Consider the following 18,721-nt stretch of genomic DNA (forward strand, 5'->3'; position numbering starts at 1 on the left):
CCTCTGTGTGTCTTTGCAGAGAGAGGACAGTCTTCTCCAGGGACTCTATGCGTTGCGTGTTGGAGTGGACCTCAGGAAGTTGCTGTTCTATTGAGGAAATGCGAGTGTCCATTACTTCCCATTTGTCCTTCAAAAGTTGCATATCTCTGCTCGTGTCCTCAATAAATGGACGCAACGCACGGATCTCTTCCAAAATCAAGTCCATAGAAGGTGGAGGAGGAGAGTCAGGTGTAGGAGAGTTCTGCTTCAACCTTTTGATTGATGATGCAGAGGGGGAACACTTATTTGATGGTGGATTGCCTGAAGAAGAGCGCTCAGTGACGGGAGTCGACATTTTGACAGAATGTGAGGAGGTACCCAAGATGGAAGAACTCACAGGAATTCTCTCAGAGGGATTAAACACAAACTTGGGTTTGCGTAACCGCACTATAGATGAACGTGAATCAAGAGGAAGATACCTGGCAAAGGAATGTATATAGAAACTCCGTCCAGTGAACAGTAGGGACTTTTAATCCACCTGAATATCAATAACAAAGGCGCTGATGCAACGAAAGCTTGGAAGTGTTCATCCAGAGTAAATCACACAGAGCTTCAAGTGGGTTAGCATACAGCGAGTCAGTTGAAGAGAACGTTTACTATATTATAACAGCATCCAAGGTGCAGGTAACTCCATTTGGTATGAGTGACTGTTTCCAAATGAAAGAAATATAGGATGATATACTGCATATAAACAGGCAGAAAGCCTAGCCAGCTGTATTTGTAGATAATCTAGATCAAAGCTCAATTACAAAAACCAAGAAAGTATCGGGCAAAAAGCATGAATCCCTCAGAGAAAAGAGCGTGCACATGACACAGTAACCAATAACGCATGGATAGTCATATAACATTGACCTCAGGACATGTCGCAGCTAAAGGTCACAGTCACAATAGTGAAGGAAGCGTGTAACAGGATGGAGATAATGCGCCAAAAGGAGGAACCGCGACTTTCAAATCAGCCGCGGTAATCTTAAAATGGCGGCTGCAACACCTCAAGGTGAAAGGCGCGTCTGAACACAAGAGGGGTGGCAAGAGCCATGAAGTAATTCCCAACGCTCACCTCCAAGAATTGTCGGCATAATGCAGGACCGAAATAAGGATAATCTTCTCAGCAAGTAGAAGGGTAGAAGTTCGTCAGAGGAGCCGCTGACGCCGAGGCATTGCTCAAAATGGCGGATCGCGGCATCTCGTTCTCGGTCTCCGACTTCAAAACCTCAGGGGAGGTCCGAAAAAGGCCACAAAAGTTACAAACTGCTCACACCATGTTCCGGTTGAGAAATCCGTAGAGTTGCGACAGAAATATCCCACTGCACCGCCTGGAAGACAGAAGGAGGTGATACGGCACGGAGGAGTTCTTCACCTAGCCGTCCATCTTGCGCGGCACCCAAGCCACGCCCCCCCGCTTGCACTTTTAAGGAGGATTAGAGATCCCGTTTGCAAGCGGGTGCAGTGAGTGATGGCACCGGCCTGCAATTGGATATCTAGGGGGTCCATGGAGACCCCCTTTCGCCCCCTCCAGGGTGCTACGTTTCAGTGCGCCCCCTGACAGCTTCATTGCCTCTGTGCCCGTGACTGTAATACGGCGCAGGTGCAGAAGCAAAGGTATTCCCTCATTTATATGGGGCCATTCCCACATGCAAATGAGGAAACACCCTCTGATGATAGCATGGTGCTTTACGTGCGTCTGTGCTATCAGTATAACAGAAGGGGACGCACAAGCATCTGCGGCCCCTTCTGTAATACCAAACTGCGCCTGGGGCGCGCAAAGCGGACACAAATGCCTTTTGCGCACCTGAGGCACTCCAATAGTATGGCCCCAGGTCAATAAGATTATAGGCACTCTCTGGAATGAGAACCATTGGGCTATAAGAGATTCTCTTCAGACTCCGTTTTGTGTCCTTGTGAACCCTGTGATCAGAATGAAATTATTTAGCACTCCTCCAGGATATGTAATTTATTAGTCCATTCACTTGATTACTGGGCTGCAGAGGTCAGTCTTTTTTCAAAATGTTAGGGAGGACTCCACACTCATCAAAAATAGATGATTGCTTATCTCGCACAGCATTTAAGTCCTACCACCTTAAAATGCCACCAGCCTCCTCCGACACGCACACACCAACTCACTTTCACACACGCTCTCACACCCTGCAATTCAGAACAATCGCTCCCATGACATTCTCTCCAACCCCGTTACCATTCCTCCCATCCCCTCACCCCCTCCCCTCACCTTTCCCCCATCTCCTCACCTTTCTCCCATCTCCTCACCTTTCTCCTCTTTACCTCCATTATAAACCTAGAGAAAGGGACTTAGCCACGGATGGAATTCTGTTGCAGCAAACAGAGCAAACCCACAGCCCTTTGTTGTACATGAGGTACATGTGCACGCGCCAGATAGCCTGCAGGTGCTCATTAATAACAATGACAGAGTTTGGAGGCCTGCACTCCTTGCTAAGGGAAAAAAGGCCGACAAATTCCAACATCGTAGAAAGGGGTGAGGGAAGATTAATGTGTAATGCATTTAGGAATTTATATAAATGATATCAATTGACTTGCAGTTTTATTTTACTGCAGTGAGAATGACCCCACGTGGAGTACGAATGAGCACACGTTTCTTCCTTTTCCGGTACGGACGAGTTGCTCAAGAGGCAGTACGTGGCGAGTCGCAGCTCATCGAGAGGGTATATAGGGTTTGGTTATTTAAGTCAAAAACTAATTATTTTTCCAGAGAAAGTCGTGCTTGCAGGTCACAGAAAGGCTAACCTCATGTGTTTCTGTTTTCTGTAAAAGTAGAAATTGGCCCACTGGGGCTTGAGGGTCTGGAGGCAACACTTGCTAAAACCAGTACGCAGAACCTTTGCTCATATGTCTGTGCGGCCTAAACTGTTGAATAAACATTTAATGAAACACCACTGTATAGGGTGCTGACGACCAGCAAACAGCAATAAAAAATCGAAACGAATGTGCTGCATTTTAAATAAAATGTTAAGAATCTTTAAACCTTGTGATGGGGCTTTTTGATCACGTCTTCTTTGTTCGGGTAGGGGCGGAGGTGAGTGAGCGCGATTGACTGTTGCCACTGTCGCTATTTGATGGTCTGATTCTGTTTCTGTCCTTTGCTGGATTTGATTATATTGAGTCATTTTCTTACGTTGTGTTTATAAAATGGCGGCTTGCCGCGGTCCCTCCCTTGTATTCTCATAGACGGCCCGTTATTCCTTTGGTCCCCTCCCCGTGCTAGAAAATTAACCTTTATTATCCTGCTCTTGCTGAACGCTCGATGGTTTTTATTGCTTCACCAGTGCTCCTGATGTTATATCCTGTGCAGATCTTCTTTTTGTATGCTGGTTATTCGACCATTCTGTTCTGGCCAGCCCGTGGGGTTGTAGGCCAGTATTTGTGAGCTTTCATTGTTCAATAAAGGTTTTAAAAAAAAAAAAAAAAAAAGAATCTTTAAACCTTTCTGTTATATCCTCACTGTGATATTTAATGTTACCCAGTCTAGTTGTCTCCTATCTGCTCAGCCAGTGAGATATGGTAACGGAATGTTGGTGTGACTGTGATGAATGGAATGCCTGGGTGCCTGTGTGGATGAGTGGTGATAGTTGGAGATGGGCTGAGCAGCAGGGAGGCTGCTCCTGGTGGGTTGGTACTTGACCAGAGCTGGCTGGACTATGAAAGATGTTAACTGGACATGGAACCAATAAAGAAGACTTGGAAATACTACAAGGCTACCCATGTCTCTATGTACAGGGTACAGCACTTTCGTAACTTCAAGCATAATAATTTCTGACATTTCGCCTTTTTCTTCGCTCTAATTGTCACTCTAGTCCCATTTTTATTTACATATCTTTACAGCCACACCTTATTATAACATTTAATCAGTCTTGTACTTGTTTTCCATTCCTTTTGGTAACCCACCCCTGTTCTTACGTGTAACCCACCCCTGTTCTTACGTGGTTTCTCGTGTTAGAATACTACTGCAGTAGTGTTTTGCCAATGTCTTATGTTTTGGCTGTATTTTTGTTTGGCGTAAAACGCCTACAGAGGACAGACTGCTCTACTGTTATTCCCCGTACTCTATCCCATCAACAGGACCTGCAGCCTCCCCGTGGTAGTGCGTCACCTTATTAATGGCTTAGATCGCATTATTGTAGTGCAAAGAAAGGCGAGACACGAATGGTGTATATGTATGACACCTGTATAAATCTCGTACTTAAACTTTAAGGGGGGGGTGCTTTTAAGCACAGCTGCTTGCATTGCAATCACTTGGTTTATATTATGAGCACATGGGCTAAAAGTGCTCTTTGTGTGCTCCAAATGCCCGACCACGTTTGCGAAGCATTACAGGACGATATGGGTAGCCCATGTGACCAAAGTTGCAAAAAACACATCTATAAGGTGTGCAGCAATACAAGCAGTGCCCACCAAAAATGCTCTGCTTCTGTTTGCTCTGTTGGGGTTTGGGACGTAGTTGCTTCGAGAGATCAACCACTCGGGAGGCCTGAATACCTTATTCGGTTTATCTTAATAAGGCCCTTCCTGCCCTGCAAAGCTCAGACTTCTTACTACTCACATTACATATTACACTTTCGAAGCAGCTAATATTCCCACCTGGTTACAGTCAATTTGGCAGGTGGTGGAGATGAATATTGTTTTTATTGTTGCTCTTAATTTTCTGTTAAGATCAGATCATGATTTTGCTCACTTGATCAGATCTGGAAGCCACACAATGTTGTTGCTTGTATTTTAAAGGAGAGGAAGAACTTCCCCTGTTGCATGCTGTTAGAAATGCTAATGAAAAAAAATCACAAAAATTGTGTGACTATAATTGTGGATCTCTCCAAGAGGTCCTACTTAAAATTCTCTTGAACACCTTTAGAAGCTTTTTTTTTTTTTACGAAATATTGATTGGTGAACTACCAATTTGCAGCACTTTAGGATGACCCTGACCGAGGATGGAATGTGGCACTTGTGGGGTGTTACCGTTTTTAAGAAACACTGCCATATGTTTGCTTCTTTTACAAGGTTGAATTTGAGAGGCAATATCCCATCAAGAATATTTTCAACAATGCTAATATACGACCGATTTTTCAAGCCTGGAGATTTTTGAGGTGTCTTTCTTTTTCGCTGGTGTATTTTAATCGTTGTGACTCCCCGAAATGATGCCCAAGGATACAACTTCCTCGGTGATTTCCTTTTGGATGTGTTTGTGTTCCTGGACAGTGTTTTTGTCAGTGTGCTCATGTGGAACGGTTCAGCGAATTTGTGGTTAGGTTTTGTATGGAGATTGTTTTTATTTATTTTTTATCCATTTGGAAAGTTTTTTAGTTGGCAATAAATCAATATTTAAAACTGGAAACTGGGTCCATTCCATTTGGGAAGACATTCTGCTTTATATTTATTTATACAACGTGATGAAGGTGGGTGTCGTAGTTCGAACTAGCGACAGATTAGAGTGTTGAATGAGAATAAAAGAGGGAGCCTTTGGAAACCACACAAGACCAAGTTAAGCAGAAGGACTAATTCCATATCTTGTGGCGAAGAGATATGCTTTTAATAAAGGTATAATATCATATACTCTGTAGAATCATTTGACACTTTAGGAAGCTGCACAGAAGTGAAAACTAGGAGTACCCATTGAAGTCACTGCACAATTGTAAATGTGTTTACGTTTGAGCTTCGAGCTGGAAAAACACGAGTAAAATGAAACGCAGGCAAGATAGCAAGAGCAAGTTTATTGCTTAGCCACCAACAGTTTGATTTTTACCTTAATTTAAAATAAGAAAATTGTAAAACCAAGGTAGAATGAGGATATTTATGTTTCACAGCGTGATTTAAATTAAATTATCAAATGTACAATAAGTGGCATTGTACAGGTTTGATCGAAGGTGTTGCTAATACGCTGAGCAGGGATTTTATAATTTTATTACGCTTTACTAATTTTGCTCTGAATTTGATCTGTGTGCTTTCAGGACTGGTTGTTTGTTTTTACTGTGGCTGAGCCTAATTTTGACGAAAGTGTTTTAATTAGAAGCGGTTCAAGTGTGTGATGCGGTCAGGTTGTATATATAAGAACCTTGCAAGTTCTGTTGACGTGCAGTTTTCCCCTGAATTATGTCCAAACTGCTGTGTTTGGCTGTGTGAGCCCACAACCGATCGAGAGGGTGTGCTGCCAAGCAAACAAGACATTTTGCCTGAAGTCCAGTGTTTTATAGCTTAAAGTTTTAAGACTGTCTCGCATCTGTCCCCGAAGGCGCCATTTTTGGTGCGCTGGAATCAAATCTGTGACTAGGAAAAGGGAGGTAGCCCTTTCCATGATGAAGAGGTATTTCTTAGTAATAGTGTAAGAAGTGTCCCAGTATGTTTCAGTGGAGCCCTGTGAAGGTAAGCAGAGAAATAAAATTCACAGGCCAGTCAATTTATGGAAAGGAAACCCCAATGCCTGGCGTAGGATTATGAGACAACTTTCTTGGTAAGGGTTGACTACCTGAAAGCGGTGGGACCCAGTGCCTATGTAAAGTGGCAGGATGGAGGGGGCGTTAGGGGGTGGAGGTAGGAGGTGGGGGGATTGTTGGGTACTAAATTAAAAATATTTTTAAAACGTACCAGCCGCTCTGCTCCTTCTGACGCTGCCAACCGCTTCTCCGAAGTGGATGTGCCTCAAAGCACAGGCTCCCTACCAATCCAGACGCTGCTCATCTAAAAGCAGCACCAGGATTGGTCTGAGCGGCCTCGTTTGTCACTCACACAGGGCCTTGGAGTCTGTGCTATTTCTCGAACCAGCTGTGTAACACAGCTGGGTTGGAGAAACATAAGTGCGCATGTCTGTTTGGCCGGCCTAAGACTGCTGGCTAAACAGACATGATCACTTATAAGTGCACACTACTCCTTCCTGATATGCCCGGCCCTATACTTATTGCATGACTCGCGACAGAGATAAATGAAATGACAATTAACATTGTATTATCATTTTATTTATCATCTGCTGGCTCTGGGCAGTGGGGCGACGCTCCTCCGTCATTACGGAGGAGCGGCCTGACCCGTTTGAGCTAATAGGATAGAAAATAATTCTTTCTGCAAAGAAGTGATAAAAACAGACCGCAATCGCTCCAATCAGATCAAGCTTCAATGTAACTTTGAATCCGCTAGTGGCTCATGAGGTAGTGCTCCACCATCTTCATGACCAACCCCTACAGCATCCATAATCTAAATGGGAAATGATGAGGAGCGTCAGTTCTACTAGACTGTAAAACCAGACCCAAATAAAGGACAAGCATCTAAACCTTTTCAAAGATGCAAAAGAGCCACTGGTTGAAACAACCCTTCCAGCACCGGACTGACCGGGATCACAACAAAGCTCAATTTCATCTTTTTTCATCAAAGGAACCAAAAATAATCCGACTCTTACATATACACTTGACTCATTCCAAGGTTTGGCAAATATTCTGAATAGTTGTGCTTCTTACTATCACCCTCAGGCTCTCACTTAGTCCTCAGTTTATCTGGGAGGAGAATTGGTGGTGGACAGCTAAGGGGAGAGGGGGGCGGGGGCGACAACACATCAAGCCAATTTGCATGCATTTTATATTCACTTCCCAGATGATATTCTCTTCCCTTACCATTGATACTTCCATGGCGGACAGCTTAAATAAACATGTCACATCTATGCAGTGTGGCCCAAATGTTCTCTAACAATCATTAGGAATCACAGGCAACAAGGCCGACTACTTTATTTTAATGGAAAATTCTCCTTTTCCTCTCCAGCTCTCGGCTGTTAATCATCCTCTGCCTAAACACCATTAATTCAAAAAATAAGATCCATGCACATTTATTTAGCATTTCTAAGTTAGATCTTTCTGCATGACTAAGATAACCTGGAGGTCACCCAACACATACAGCGGTCCCCTTTAGTAGACCCACAGGATAATGCGTACACAATCTATAGAACGGTGGTGTATCATTTGCGCCACAATAGTGAATAGACTTAAGCTGAATATATTGCGGTGTCTTAGTCAGTCCTTCATTTCATTCCGGAGACCTTAATTATACCTCCTGATCCTCATAAGAGGGGAAGATGGAAAAGCTGCAGATGATGGAGTTAGTTGGGTCTTTTGTAAGCACCAGTGATAAAAGGCCAGGGCTAATTTTATATATGCCTGAGGGGCACAAAGATGTGACCGTTGATTTGTGCTGGTAACCTATAATGACAAGGCTACAAGGGCTTAGCAAACATCAAGATGACAGTGATTCAGGTGAGGAATAATTTGGAGGTTCTGGATCATCTGCGGTATGGGGCATAAAGGTAAATAAGTATAAAATTGTCCTAGCACTCGTTGTCAATTTGTCTAAGTTCTAGCCTAGTTAGGTGTTGTTGTAAGTTACCCTACTGTGAGTAAATATAGTATGCTTTTGGCTCCAGCACCTACAAAATCCTGTTTGTGTCCCAGAATTGACCCTGAGGCCCAGCACGTGGCTCTGAAGTTAAGTGGTGGGGGGGTCAAAAGCATAACTCTTTTGGTGTGGGCTATCCTGCTTCCTTCCGCTTACCTCAAGGTTATCCTGGGTATTCAACCACCGGCCTTAGCCAGAATGACCCATTCAGATTGGAAGCTTATTAGTTACTTGCTTCTAGCAGTGCGACAACCCCCCTTGATGGTGCAATGGTTTACCCGTATATGGCGCATCCTAGCGATGGAATGGATGTCTCACATTTTAACCAACCCAGAGACAAAAGTCCAACTTGTTTGGAGGCCCCTGATCCACTACCTTACCCGAATAGAATTCACCTGCTTCAACCCAACGTTCCAGCTCTTTGAGTAACACTGCTCTTAGTACCCTGCCTTAACCTAACAAACACTATTCAGTTAATGGGAACACTGCACACTTTTCCACTGCGCGATGAGGCCACTGCTGCGCGTACCCCCCTTTTGGTTGGCGGACCCTGACTGTTTTTGCTATGTTTGTTTTTGTTTCTTAAGTTTTTATCAACATTTCTCTGTTATGTGCTATGCCATACTGCACCCTCAGGCTATGTATCATGACCGTATCTTATGTTGCTTCACCGCTACTATGTTTCAGTTGGGGATATGTATTTAGCTACTCTGTTATCCTAACAGAATTTTATGTTATACCTGGGTGCAGTTGTTGGCATTGCTGTGTACATGTGCTGCTAGTTTGTTATACAGTAAATAGAACTTGAGTAAAAAAAAGCATAACTCTTTGGTGACACAAGATTACCATTTTATTCCTGGGATATGCACACTGAGCGATGGCAGCATCTGATTTTCTAATCATGTCTATGGGACGGCCTTTTTCATGTTCCGAGAACTGAGCATGATGCCTACCAACCTGCGTGTGTAAAGTTCAGCTCAGTTCATGTGTCATGCCAAGACCCTGCACTGACATCCATGTGTTTGTTTTTAGTGTTTTTGTGTGTCTGGTACCTGCAAGCAGGACTTCATTCTGGTTAGAAGTGTATGAATTCTGTAGACAAGTTTGATGAATTTTGGATGGCTTCTGGCTCTGAAATGGCACAAGATGGAGGTATTGATCCCTACTCCCCAGACAGTGGACGTTTATTGTCAGCAGTCCTGATGAGCTGGAGTGTAGTGCCAAACACAGACATGTGAAGGGATGGAGACAGGCCTGCCCTTAGGAATTCAGTGTGACCTATTTAACAGGGATTGCTTCTGATTAATCCTTCTTGATCACTGCTGTTTTGGTAATTGTTGCGGAATGGAGATGTGACAGCAGATTCAGTTGCTAGTGGGAGATAATGTTCTATACCAGGCCTTAGCGTTTTGTCTTCCTGCGAGTGGCCCATCCACGAAAGCTGATAATAGCTGGATGCAAAGGTATTACATTCATTGTGCTCATTACCTGCTGTGAGTAATGGCCATCACCTTACACTAAAAATTGCCTGCCTTGCAGAAGGAAGATGAATTTCTCAAAAGGAACCATGTTAAACCGGTTCTTGAAATGTAGACAGTGGTTCTGTTTGAAAACTCCTGTTGGGATCCAGGTCTAAGCTGTTTCACTGACCAAGGATGTTTGTGCTCTGCAGAGTAGTCAAAGAGATGTGATCCATTGCTGGTGTCACTTATGCAACAAAGTTTGAATTTGAGTCACGTCTCCAAGAGTGAATGGCAATCCCTCAAGATTGGGGAACATTTGGTTGAATTTTCTGTTTTCAGTGATTGGTTGTAATATGAAGTGAAAGGCTGCTTTTAGAAGTAGAAGGGTGTTCTTCGGGAGGCCAGGTAGGCGTTGCTCGAGTCTGCTCTGGAGATGACGAATGCTAGATCTGCAGCCTTGAATTCCTTATTGGAGAGCGTTTGCTTTATTCCTTTTAGTTGGTACAACTGGAAATTAGCAGCTTGGTGTATCTTACTAATATGTGATTCCAATGAAAGGGTGCTGTCATTGGTGAAGCCAGTTGATTTTACAGTCGTAGAGGGAGAAGATGGACATCTGTAGTCTGTATGCATTGTCCAATCCTTTTGAAGACTAGTTGTATAATAGTAGGAGTTCTGTTTAATGAGGATTACATTTTTAGGAATTTTAAGACATTCAGGTAAATATCTTTTCAAGGCCCCTTTGGCAAAATGCAAAAAGAACAATTGATGGACAGAATGCAGAACAATGTCATCATACATTCACCCCAGTACAGAGATCTGGGTCTAAATCCATCATTATTTTGCTCCCTATGCCATTCCAGTTTGAAACCAGCCATATGCAAATCAGTCCTGACCCTGTGCCCAATAGGAACAGTACAGCCTGAACTGTCAGTCCAGGTCTTCCCTGGACTGGAAACAAGCATCCTAGGACCGGTTTCAGGGTTTCACCCCCTCATCCACAATGATAGCTTGACTCCAGTGGCATGGAGAGCATGGGACCCACGTCTGGGCATACCCGTCCCACTCGGGGTGACCTATGCAAAAAAAACAATTGATGGACAGAATGCAGAACAATGTCATACACTCACCCCAGTACAGAGATCTGGGCCTAAATCCATCATTTGTTTGCTCCCAATGCCATTCCAGTCTGAACCCAGCAATATGCAAATCAGTAGTGACCCTATGCCCAATGGGAACAGTATAGATCGTACTGCCTGGCCAGGTCCTCCCTTGACTGGAAACAAGCATCCTAGGACCGGTTTGGGGCTGTCACCCCTCATCAGCCAGGATAGATTGAATCCAGTGGCATGGAGGGCACGGTACCCACACGTCTGGGCATACCTGAGCCAGTCGGGTGACAAATGCAAAAAGAAAAATTGATGGACAGAATGTAGAACAATGCCATACATTCTCCCCAGTAGAGAGATCTGGGCCTCAATCCATCTTTTTGTGCTCCCCATGCCATTCCCGTTTTAACTGAGCCATATGCAAATCAGTCCTGACCCTGTGCCCAATGGGAATAGTCCAGCTGAGTGACAAGATTCTGCTCTTTATCGAGGAGCACATCCATACACAAAGTAGTTCCCATCATTACCATGGACTACTATGGCATAGTGTGCTTTTTGAGATCAACATATATATTTGCCTCTCGACATTTTTCATATTGAAAAGATCCAAGGAGATCCCACCACTAAAGTTTTACAAAAACCATGACAAAATAAACATTGGAAAAGTCAATATGTTGACAGTCAATGCCAGGCTTAGTGTCTTTGCCAACACTTATCGCATGTGTGTTTTAGTTTTCGTAGTAACAGAGGGATGTCCATCAGCTGATGCTAGTCTGTTGTTCACCTTTCTGTCGTCATCAACGTTCGTGGTGCCTTTGGTGTGTATTTTATGATATTGCATGTACTGTATTTCTGTCTTTTATGATTGAAAAAATATCGAATAAAGACTAATTTGATTTGATTTGCTTTTGGTGTGCTTCTGCTTGCTTGCCTCCTTTGCCTAACTAATTTCCTTGACTGGGAATACAGCCCAGGATAGGAAACGTATGTCCTCAGAATTTCCATCTTGCCAAACTCGTCCGCTTTGTAAATTGTTTTATTACATACTTACTGTGTGCTTGCATACCACATTATTTTTACATCAGTTATGTGCATGGTAGTATACTGGCTCATGATAAATGTGTTTGAATTTTATTCAACCTCAGACTTCTTCACATTGAAATGTCAACGTTGCAACATTAGAGTTCAGTAAAAATCTTTATTAAATCATACCAAAAATTAGAGACTAAGGGAAATTCAAGATGTTTAGATCACCACATACATCCACCTTGTGACTGATCATCTATCTGCCTGATGGCAATGCATTACCACTGTTTATTTCTTTGCCCGCAGAGGATGAAGATGAAGAAGGTGGCTTCGCTTTTCAGCCTCCGCCTGCAGCTCATCCTTCGTCTTCCACATATGTACCTGGCGACATGCCATCGAGCAATTACACCGGAATACAGATCCCACCTGGTGCCCATGCTCCAGCCAACACTCCAGCTGAGGTACCACATAACACAGGTACGGAATTAAATTCTTGAGAAATGTTTTCTTCTTGATCGGGGTGTCAAGAACAAAAAGAATGTAATGTAGGACTGACTGAGATGCTAGTTTATGGTGCTTGATGGGTGCATTTAGCAAATTTTACCCTGTTTCTCCCCTATGGATGTTGATGTGTGTAATATATGGGAAGGAAAAACAAATTGAATCTCACAATTCATACAGGTACTTCCTTTGTCTCCAGTGGTCACCTGTCAGCATTCTCTAAATCTGGCATTCTCACTGATGGCCTTGGCAGGCTTCTTCAAGTCTGATTTTTTTTTTTTTTTTACCGTAAGCAGTAATGGGTACATGATCTTCCATTAAATGCCGTTTTCTCTCAATGCTGTTCGTTGGAGAAATCGGCACAGACAGACTGGATACGCCCTCCACAGCCTTCAGTAAATATGCCCGGCCTACATGATTGGGGGAATGGGTGCTTCTCATTGCTCGTCATCTTACTGTTTGACTCATGAGGTTAGTTGTCAAGGTCATGAGAGAGAGGGATTTCCACCCATAGCCTGTTGGGATGTAATTATGGAAGCAACAGTGGTTCAGGGTATACTTACAAACAAGAAAAATTGTAACACCTGACGACCCAACACATAAAGGTCAATTGTACAAAAAATGAAAAAATTATGATAAGGTACCCATAATCGTTTGTCAAAGTATGTTTGTTAATGAAAAAATATACAAAATAGATAAAAAGAATTAACAGTAATAAACTGGTGCTCACGAGGTGACACAAACATATACAATTAAGAAAGTGCAAACTTAGGTGTAAACGAAAAAACAATGACGGAGGGAAAATTAACACAGAAATAAGTTTGTCAGATGACAAAATACAATATATGCTTCCTCTTGATTTTGCCAAAGGAAGGGATTGACGGTGTTTCGACCTTGTTAATCATTGGGTCATCATCAGGACAAAACCAAACGTAGAGAGCAACCATCAATTTTCAGTCAATGCTTATCAGCTCTCAAAAGCATTTTTAATGAGTCGCCCATATACATCAATTAATCAAGCTGCAGTTAGCAGAGAAAACATCCAGCATAGCATGGCACAAGAAGGTTCAGAAGAAGAGTGTATTAAAACCACCTCCCAACTAAAGACCCTTTTTCTTTTAGATACTTAAAGCACTGCCCGCTCCTCTCGTCACCGTGTCCAAAGAAGAATCAATGCATGGATGTTTTTATGTATTCATTATATGGGAAGGAAAAACAAATGTGAATCTCAGAACCCATACAGTTACTTCCTTTTTCTTCAGTGGTCACCTGTCGGCATCTTCTAAATCTGGCATACTCACTGATGACTTTTGCAGGCTTCTTCAAGTCTGTTTTTTAACCGTAAGCAGTAATGTGCAAATAGTCTTCCATTTAATGCAGCTTTCTCTCAAAGCTGTTCGTTGGAGAAATCGGCACAGCCAGACTGGATACGCCCTCCACAACCTCCAGTAAATATGCCTGGCCTACATGATTGGGGGAATGAGTGCTTCTCATTGCTCGTCATCTTACTGTGTGCTTAACTCATGGGATTAGTTAGTCAAGGCCAAGAGAGAGAGATTTCCGCCCATGGCCTCTTCGAATGTAAACCATTTCACTGAAATTAGTAGATTTTGCTTCATTAGTTGTAGCATGGTAATTGAGCAGCATGCCTTCCTGGTTCTTGGCCATATATTACATTCCACAATGACCAGGTAGTCATGAACATCCAAACTCTTCAGAGACCTCGCCTAAGGTCTGTCATGCCATGTTACTGTGATGCAAATTTTATTTTTCCAGCTTGGATGCACTTAAAAGGCCTTATTAGATTCAACTGCAGTAAATTTTATGCCCATTATTCCGAGGAAAAGAGGAATTCCTTCATGTGGAGAAGTGTGGCTCAATGATTAGAGCGGCAGACCCTGATGCAGAGGTTTAGCCCGGGACCAGGGTTCAATTCCCGCCTCGGCGGGTCTTGGGCTCAATTTCCGCGGACCTGATCATTCTCGCCTCGGTGCCTATTCTAATCATGGGTCCCACTCTGCAACTCTGGGCAATAGCTTGCTTAACCCCTTCGACGCTCATGACGAGCTGGGCTCGTCATGCAGTAGCCTCCCAGCACGCTCATGACGAGCCCAGCTCGTCATGAATAATGGGTTTTTGTAAATCCCAGCGCAGCAGCAGAATATGATGAGCTTCCAAGTGGTTAATCTCCACAACGCCCCCAACAACGCTAGGATGCCTGGCTTCACCTTGGGGGTGCCCAGGAGTGGGCACTTCACAGGGAAAAGCCAGGACGGGTTCCACAGCGGTATGTGTACAAGCGCCTGAGATACCCCTTCGGGGGTCGATTCGGTGTGCTGTACGAATACTACTACATTTACATTTACATGTATTTCCTAAAGTCATGTCATTGTTTTTGAAAACGGGCAGAACCTTCCATAGTTGGGGCAGTATTGCAGAAAAGACACGGGCCCTCTTAAGAGGCTTTGTGAGTTTTTGTAGAAATTCAGTAGCAGAGTTGAAGCCGATCCTATGATCTTAGCTGAACTGTAGTGTATGACTTGGAAACAAAGAACCACACAGCTAAGAAACGTCCTGCTTTGCGCATAGTATTTAAAGTCTATACGCTTTACAACTGGTAGTCAGTAAAGAGTTGGAGTTTAGTTGAAATATGAACTCTGTCTTGAATCCAGCAGGAATAAGGCGAATAAATTCTGCAATCATTACCTGAGACGCAAATGTATTTAGACAGAGCTAGGCATACTGTTGACAAAATAGATATATAACTGTACCAGAATTATCAAAGCTTATTGGCAATACAGCAAGAACAGAAATCAAATTCTCAATTACCCAGCTTTACCACTGTCTTGGCTGGATTCAGATTTAAGTGGTAGGAGTGCTTCCAGTCTTTATGCTTCCATGCGCTTTCTCATATTCCAATGGATTTTGGGTGTGATGGCAAACCGCTTCACCTGCATTTCAGAATCATAGTACTTTTCAAACAGTCTGTGGCACAGTAACTGCGGCTACTTTGAAAACAAATATTTAGTTCAGCTTTATACAGTTTTTCTCCTCTTTTTAAATATTTTAACTTTCGGCAACTAAATATTGTCAAACTAAGAAGGACGAGCGGGATTCTTTTTGTGGGTGGTTACTTAAAGACAGACTACTTCTACAAAGAAGCAGGTTGACTGCTTATGTCAATCTTCGAATGAAATAGGGCTTCTCTGTTGACAGCCCTAGGACTGTAAAGCTGGTGTTTACTATCTACCATTCCTGACTCCAGTTGAACAGGAGGCATTTAAAAAGATGGCCAGCTTTAAATATCTTGTGAATTCAGGCAAATAGCCAAGAAAAGTAAGGCGGGAGAGGGGGATTCAGAGGGCAGTTTCAGGCAAAGATTGGTCTTTTTTCTATTTTTGGGAAGATATTGGCAAGTGCTATTATGTTCAGTGAGTTGAACTTCCCTCCTGTAGCTTGAGTGAATTTTTCTCAAACATCCATAGTAACCTGGGTTATGCAATACAGGTGAACGTCCTGCAAGAGAATAGAAAAATGGCAGTTTTTCTTTACAACCAGCTCGAAATGTATGTAAACGGCATGCATCAAGAAAAGGTCCTACTCCCAGTGAAGTACCCAAATGTTAAATGTTAAATGTTGTATACTTGTAAAGCGCACAGCTGCCCCAGCAAAGGGTCGTCCCGGCGCTGTATACCGCTGGGGAACCCGTCCTGGCTTTCCCTGTGGGATGGTCCCTACTGGGAATCCCCGAGGTGGAGCCAGGCATCCCCGGCGTTGATCGGGCCGTTGTGGAGATTAGGCAAGCTAATGCCCTGAGTTGCCGAGTGGGACCCCAGGTTAGAGTAGGCACCGAGGCGAGAATTGTCGAGTCCGCTGACCCTGGTCCACGACCCTGTCGCGTCGGGAATTGACCCTGGTCCCGGGCCAACTTCTGCTCCCGGGTCTGCCGCCTCTAACCAGTGAGCCACACCACTCTACCCATGAATCTCTACTAGAGTTTAGAGCGCCACTGTTTACAGTGTCTTGCATGAACGTTTGCATACCTGCTAGGTTTCATGATTGTTCTGAAATTTAAGAAAAGGGATTGGACAGATCCAAGATCTTGTTGCCTAATATCCTTATTAAACTCACCTGCAAAGCACCTTGAGAAAATATTCCTCTTGTCAACGGATTGTTAAAGGGAAAAACTGTTTTTTCTCAGATGTTCCACTGAGTTCAAAGAAAGATTGGACACCCAAGAAAATATCAATTGCTTGGCAACGAAGGTGTCATAGTATCTGGAACGCATGGGATGATGTATGGTCGAAAGTCTCTGGTGCAGCCTCCACATGACCTCTGGATCCTCACTTTAACCTCTCTTGCAGACCTTTTTTTTTCCTCTGGTTCAATGCTCCTGGGTCACATGTGTCTTTGCCAGTGCTGTTCATGATTACGGCATTACTCACTAGTAATGGGCTAGTGTTTAGGGGTCAATCCAAGTCTGCACTGTTTTTAGGGTGGGCGATTACTGCCCATACAGCCCAGCTTGGATCTTACTAATGGTTAGAGGTAGCTGATTTTATAAATGAGGTGCATGTCCTTTGTACCTAAACATCACTGGGTAAACCTGACTACTGCCTTCCCCTGGTAAATCCATGTAGTAGATCATACACTGGAATCCCTTCATTCTCCCCTCAGTATATGTTGTGTATGCATGTCAGTGCTTGGATATGTGAGGTGGAGTACTCGGGTTGGGGTATCCCCTTATGAATGAAACTCCTAAACTTGGGAGGTGGTTAGTAGCAGTCAGAGGTTGCTGTCCCCCCCCCTCCGCCCCCACATTTCCTGCATATTTATATGCTCTGCGTCTTTAGAATCACCTCTGCCAGGAATTCAAGCCAAGTATACTGTATGGCCTTACATACTTATTCCCAGAAATAAATGTTTTTTGTTCTGGTGCGAACCAGGAGGCACTTCCAGAGAGTCAAGGTGTGACTTGTGACAGAGCAACACTCGGACAGAGACCGTGGCCTGGTGGGTTTTACCAAAAGGCAGACCCATCGTAAAACACCTTACAAAAAAGACAGTTGACGTTGCCAGCACTAGCTATGTCATAGTACATTTTTGTCTGGCAGAAGGGGCGGGATAAGCAACACAACACAGCACGGGAGGGGGTGGATGGAGGGTGGGGAGAAAGTAAATAAAAAGGCATTTAATATTTGGTAAAACGTTCCCTACACTTTGCATAAATCATACAAGCCTTGTGGTTATCTCGCATAACATCAACTGCAACAATCTCTTCGAAACAGCGCATGTGCTATCTACTCGAGACCCAAAAAGGAGTTAAAACCCTGAATCTAGGAAACTGTGGTTTACTTAATATTGTAGTTATCCTAGAACACTTGAAAGGACGTGACAATACATCACCCAACTATAATCTCACTAAATAAATCATGCACATGAAATGTGCGTTGAAACAACAAGGTTCTCAAAGAAACCTCAAAACACATATAATGATTAAATCAGATTGGATCTAACATGGTATAATCCAAGAGGGGGAGCAAATCACCCACACTCACAAATGCCCTAAAGGGTTAAATACCCAGAAACTTGAAAACAAAGGTATAACTTTATTTTGTGGTTAAAAGGGGAAATCTGACTAGCTTTCCTGTCACTTAAACAGAAGTGTCAGTCTCTCACCAAAAGTTAATGCTTATATATTAGAGCATTTAGAATAGACTTAAAGGAATGACTCTACATTGATGTGAATGAAAAATCTTATCAGTTGCTTTTGGAGTTGACTGAATCAACTGTATTATCTCCTTGCTGCATTCAGAGATAATGAAGCACGCCTGAGGACTCTTGTTACATATACGGGATGCTGCCACCAATGCAGCGTTAGTGTGCATGTCCTAAGATGTGCTCATCCTAAGATGGCGGCCAGTAGGAGGTGGTCTAGGCAATGTACAATCGCAAGTATGCCAAGTGCAGTGACTGACATCAGCCTACTGATAAAAAAACAATCTGTTAGAAAATAATCGAAGAGACACATGGTTAAGATAAAAGACACATTGTATCCGAGTAAAGCCGAGCACGAAGACAGACATCGGCATTGTAATGAAAAACTATAGTCAGATCATGAAATAAAAGAAACGGCTGCGGGAATGCTGTTTCAAGGAAGACACATTGTAAACCTGTCGAGCAGAGCGCGAAGGC

At 43.4% G+C, this 18,721-nt stretch overlaps 1 protein-coding gene across 1 annotated transcript in view; it reads left to right on the top strand.

Moving 5' to 3' along the window:
- The window catches only part of VTA1 (vesicle trafficking 1), a 470,640-nt gene that overhangs the window by 367,949 nt on the left and 83,970 nt on the right, over nt 1-18,721 (top strand). Inside the window, exon 6 of the mRNA XM_078648987.1 lies at nt 12,332-12,502. Coding sequence (XP_078505113.1) covers nt 12,332-12,502 — 171 coding nt within the window. The remainder of the gene's footprint in view (nt 1-12,331; nt 12,503-18,721) is intronic.

This window comes from Lissotriton helveticus, chromosome 6 (assembly GCF_964261635.1).
Source record: "Lissotriton helveticus chromosome 6, aLisHel1.1, whole genome shotgun sequence".
Taxonomy (NCBI): Eukaryota; Metazoa; Chordata; class Amphibia; order Caudata; family Salamandridae; genus Lissotriton; species Lissotriton helveticus.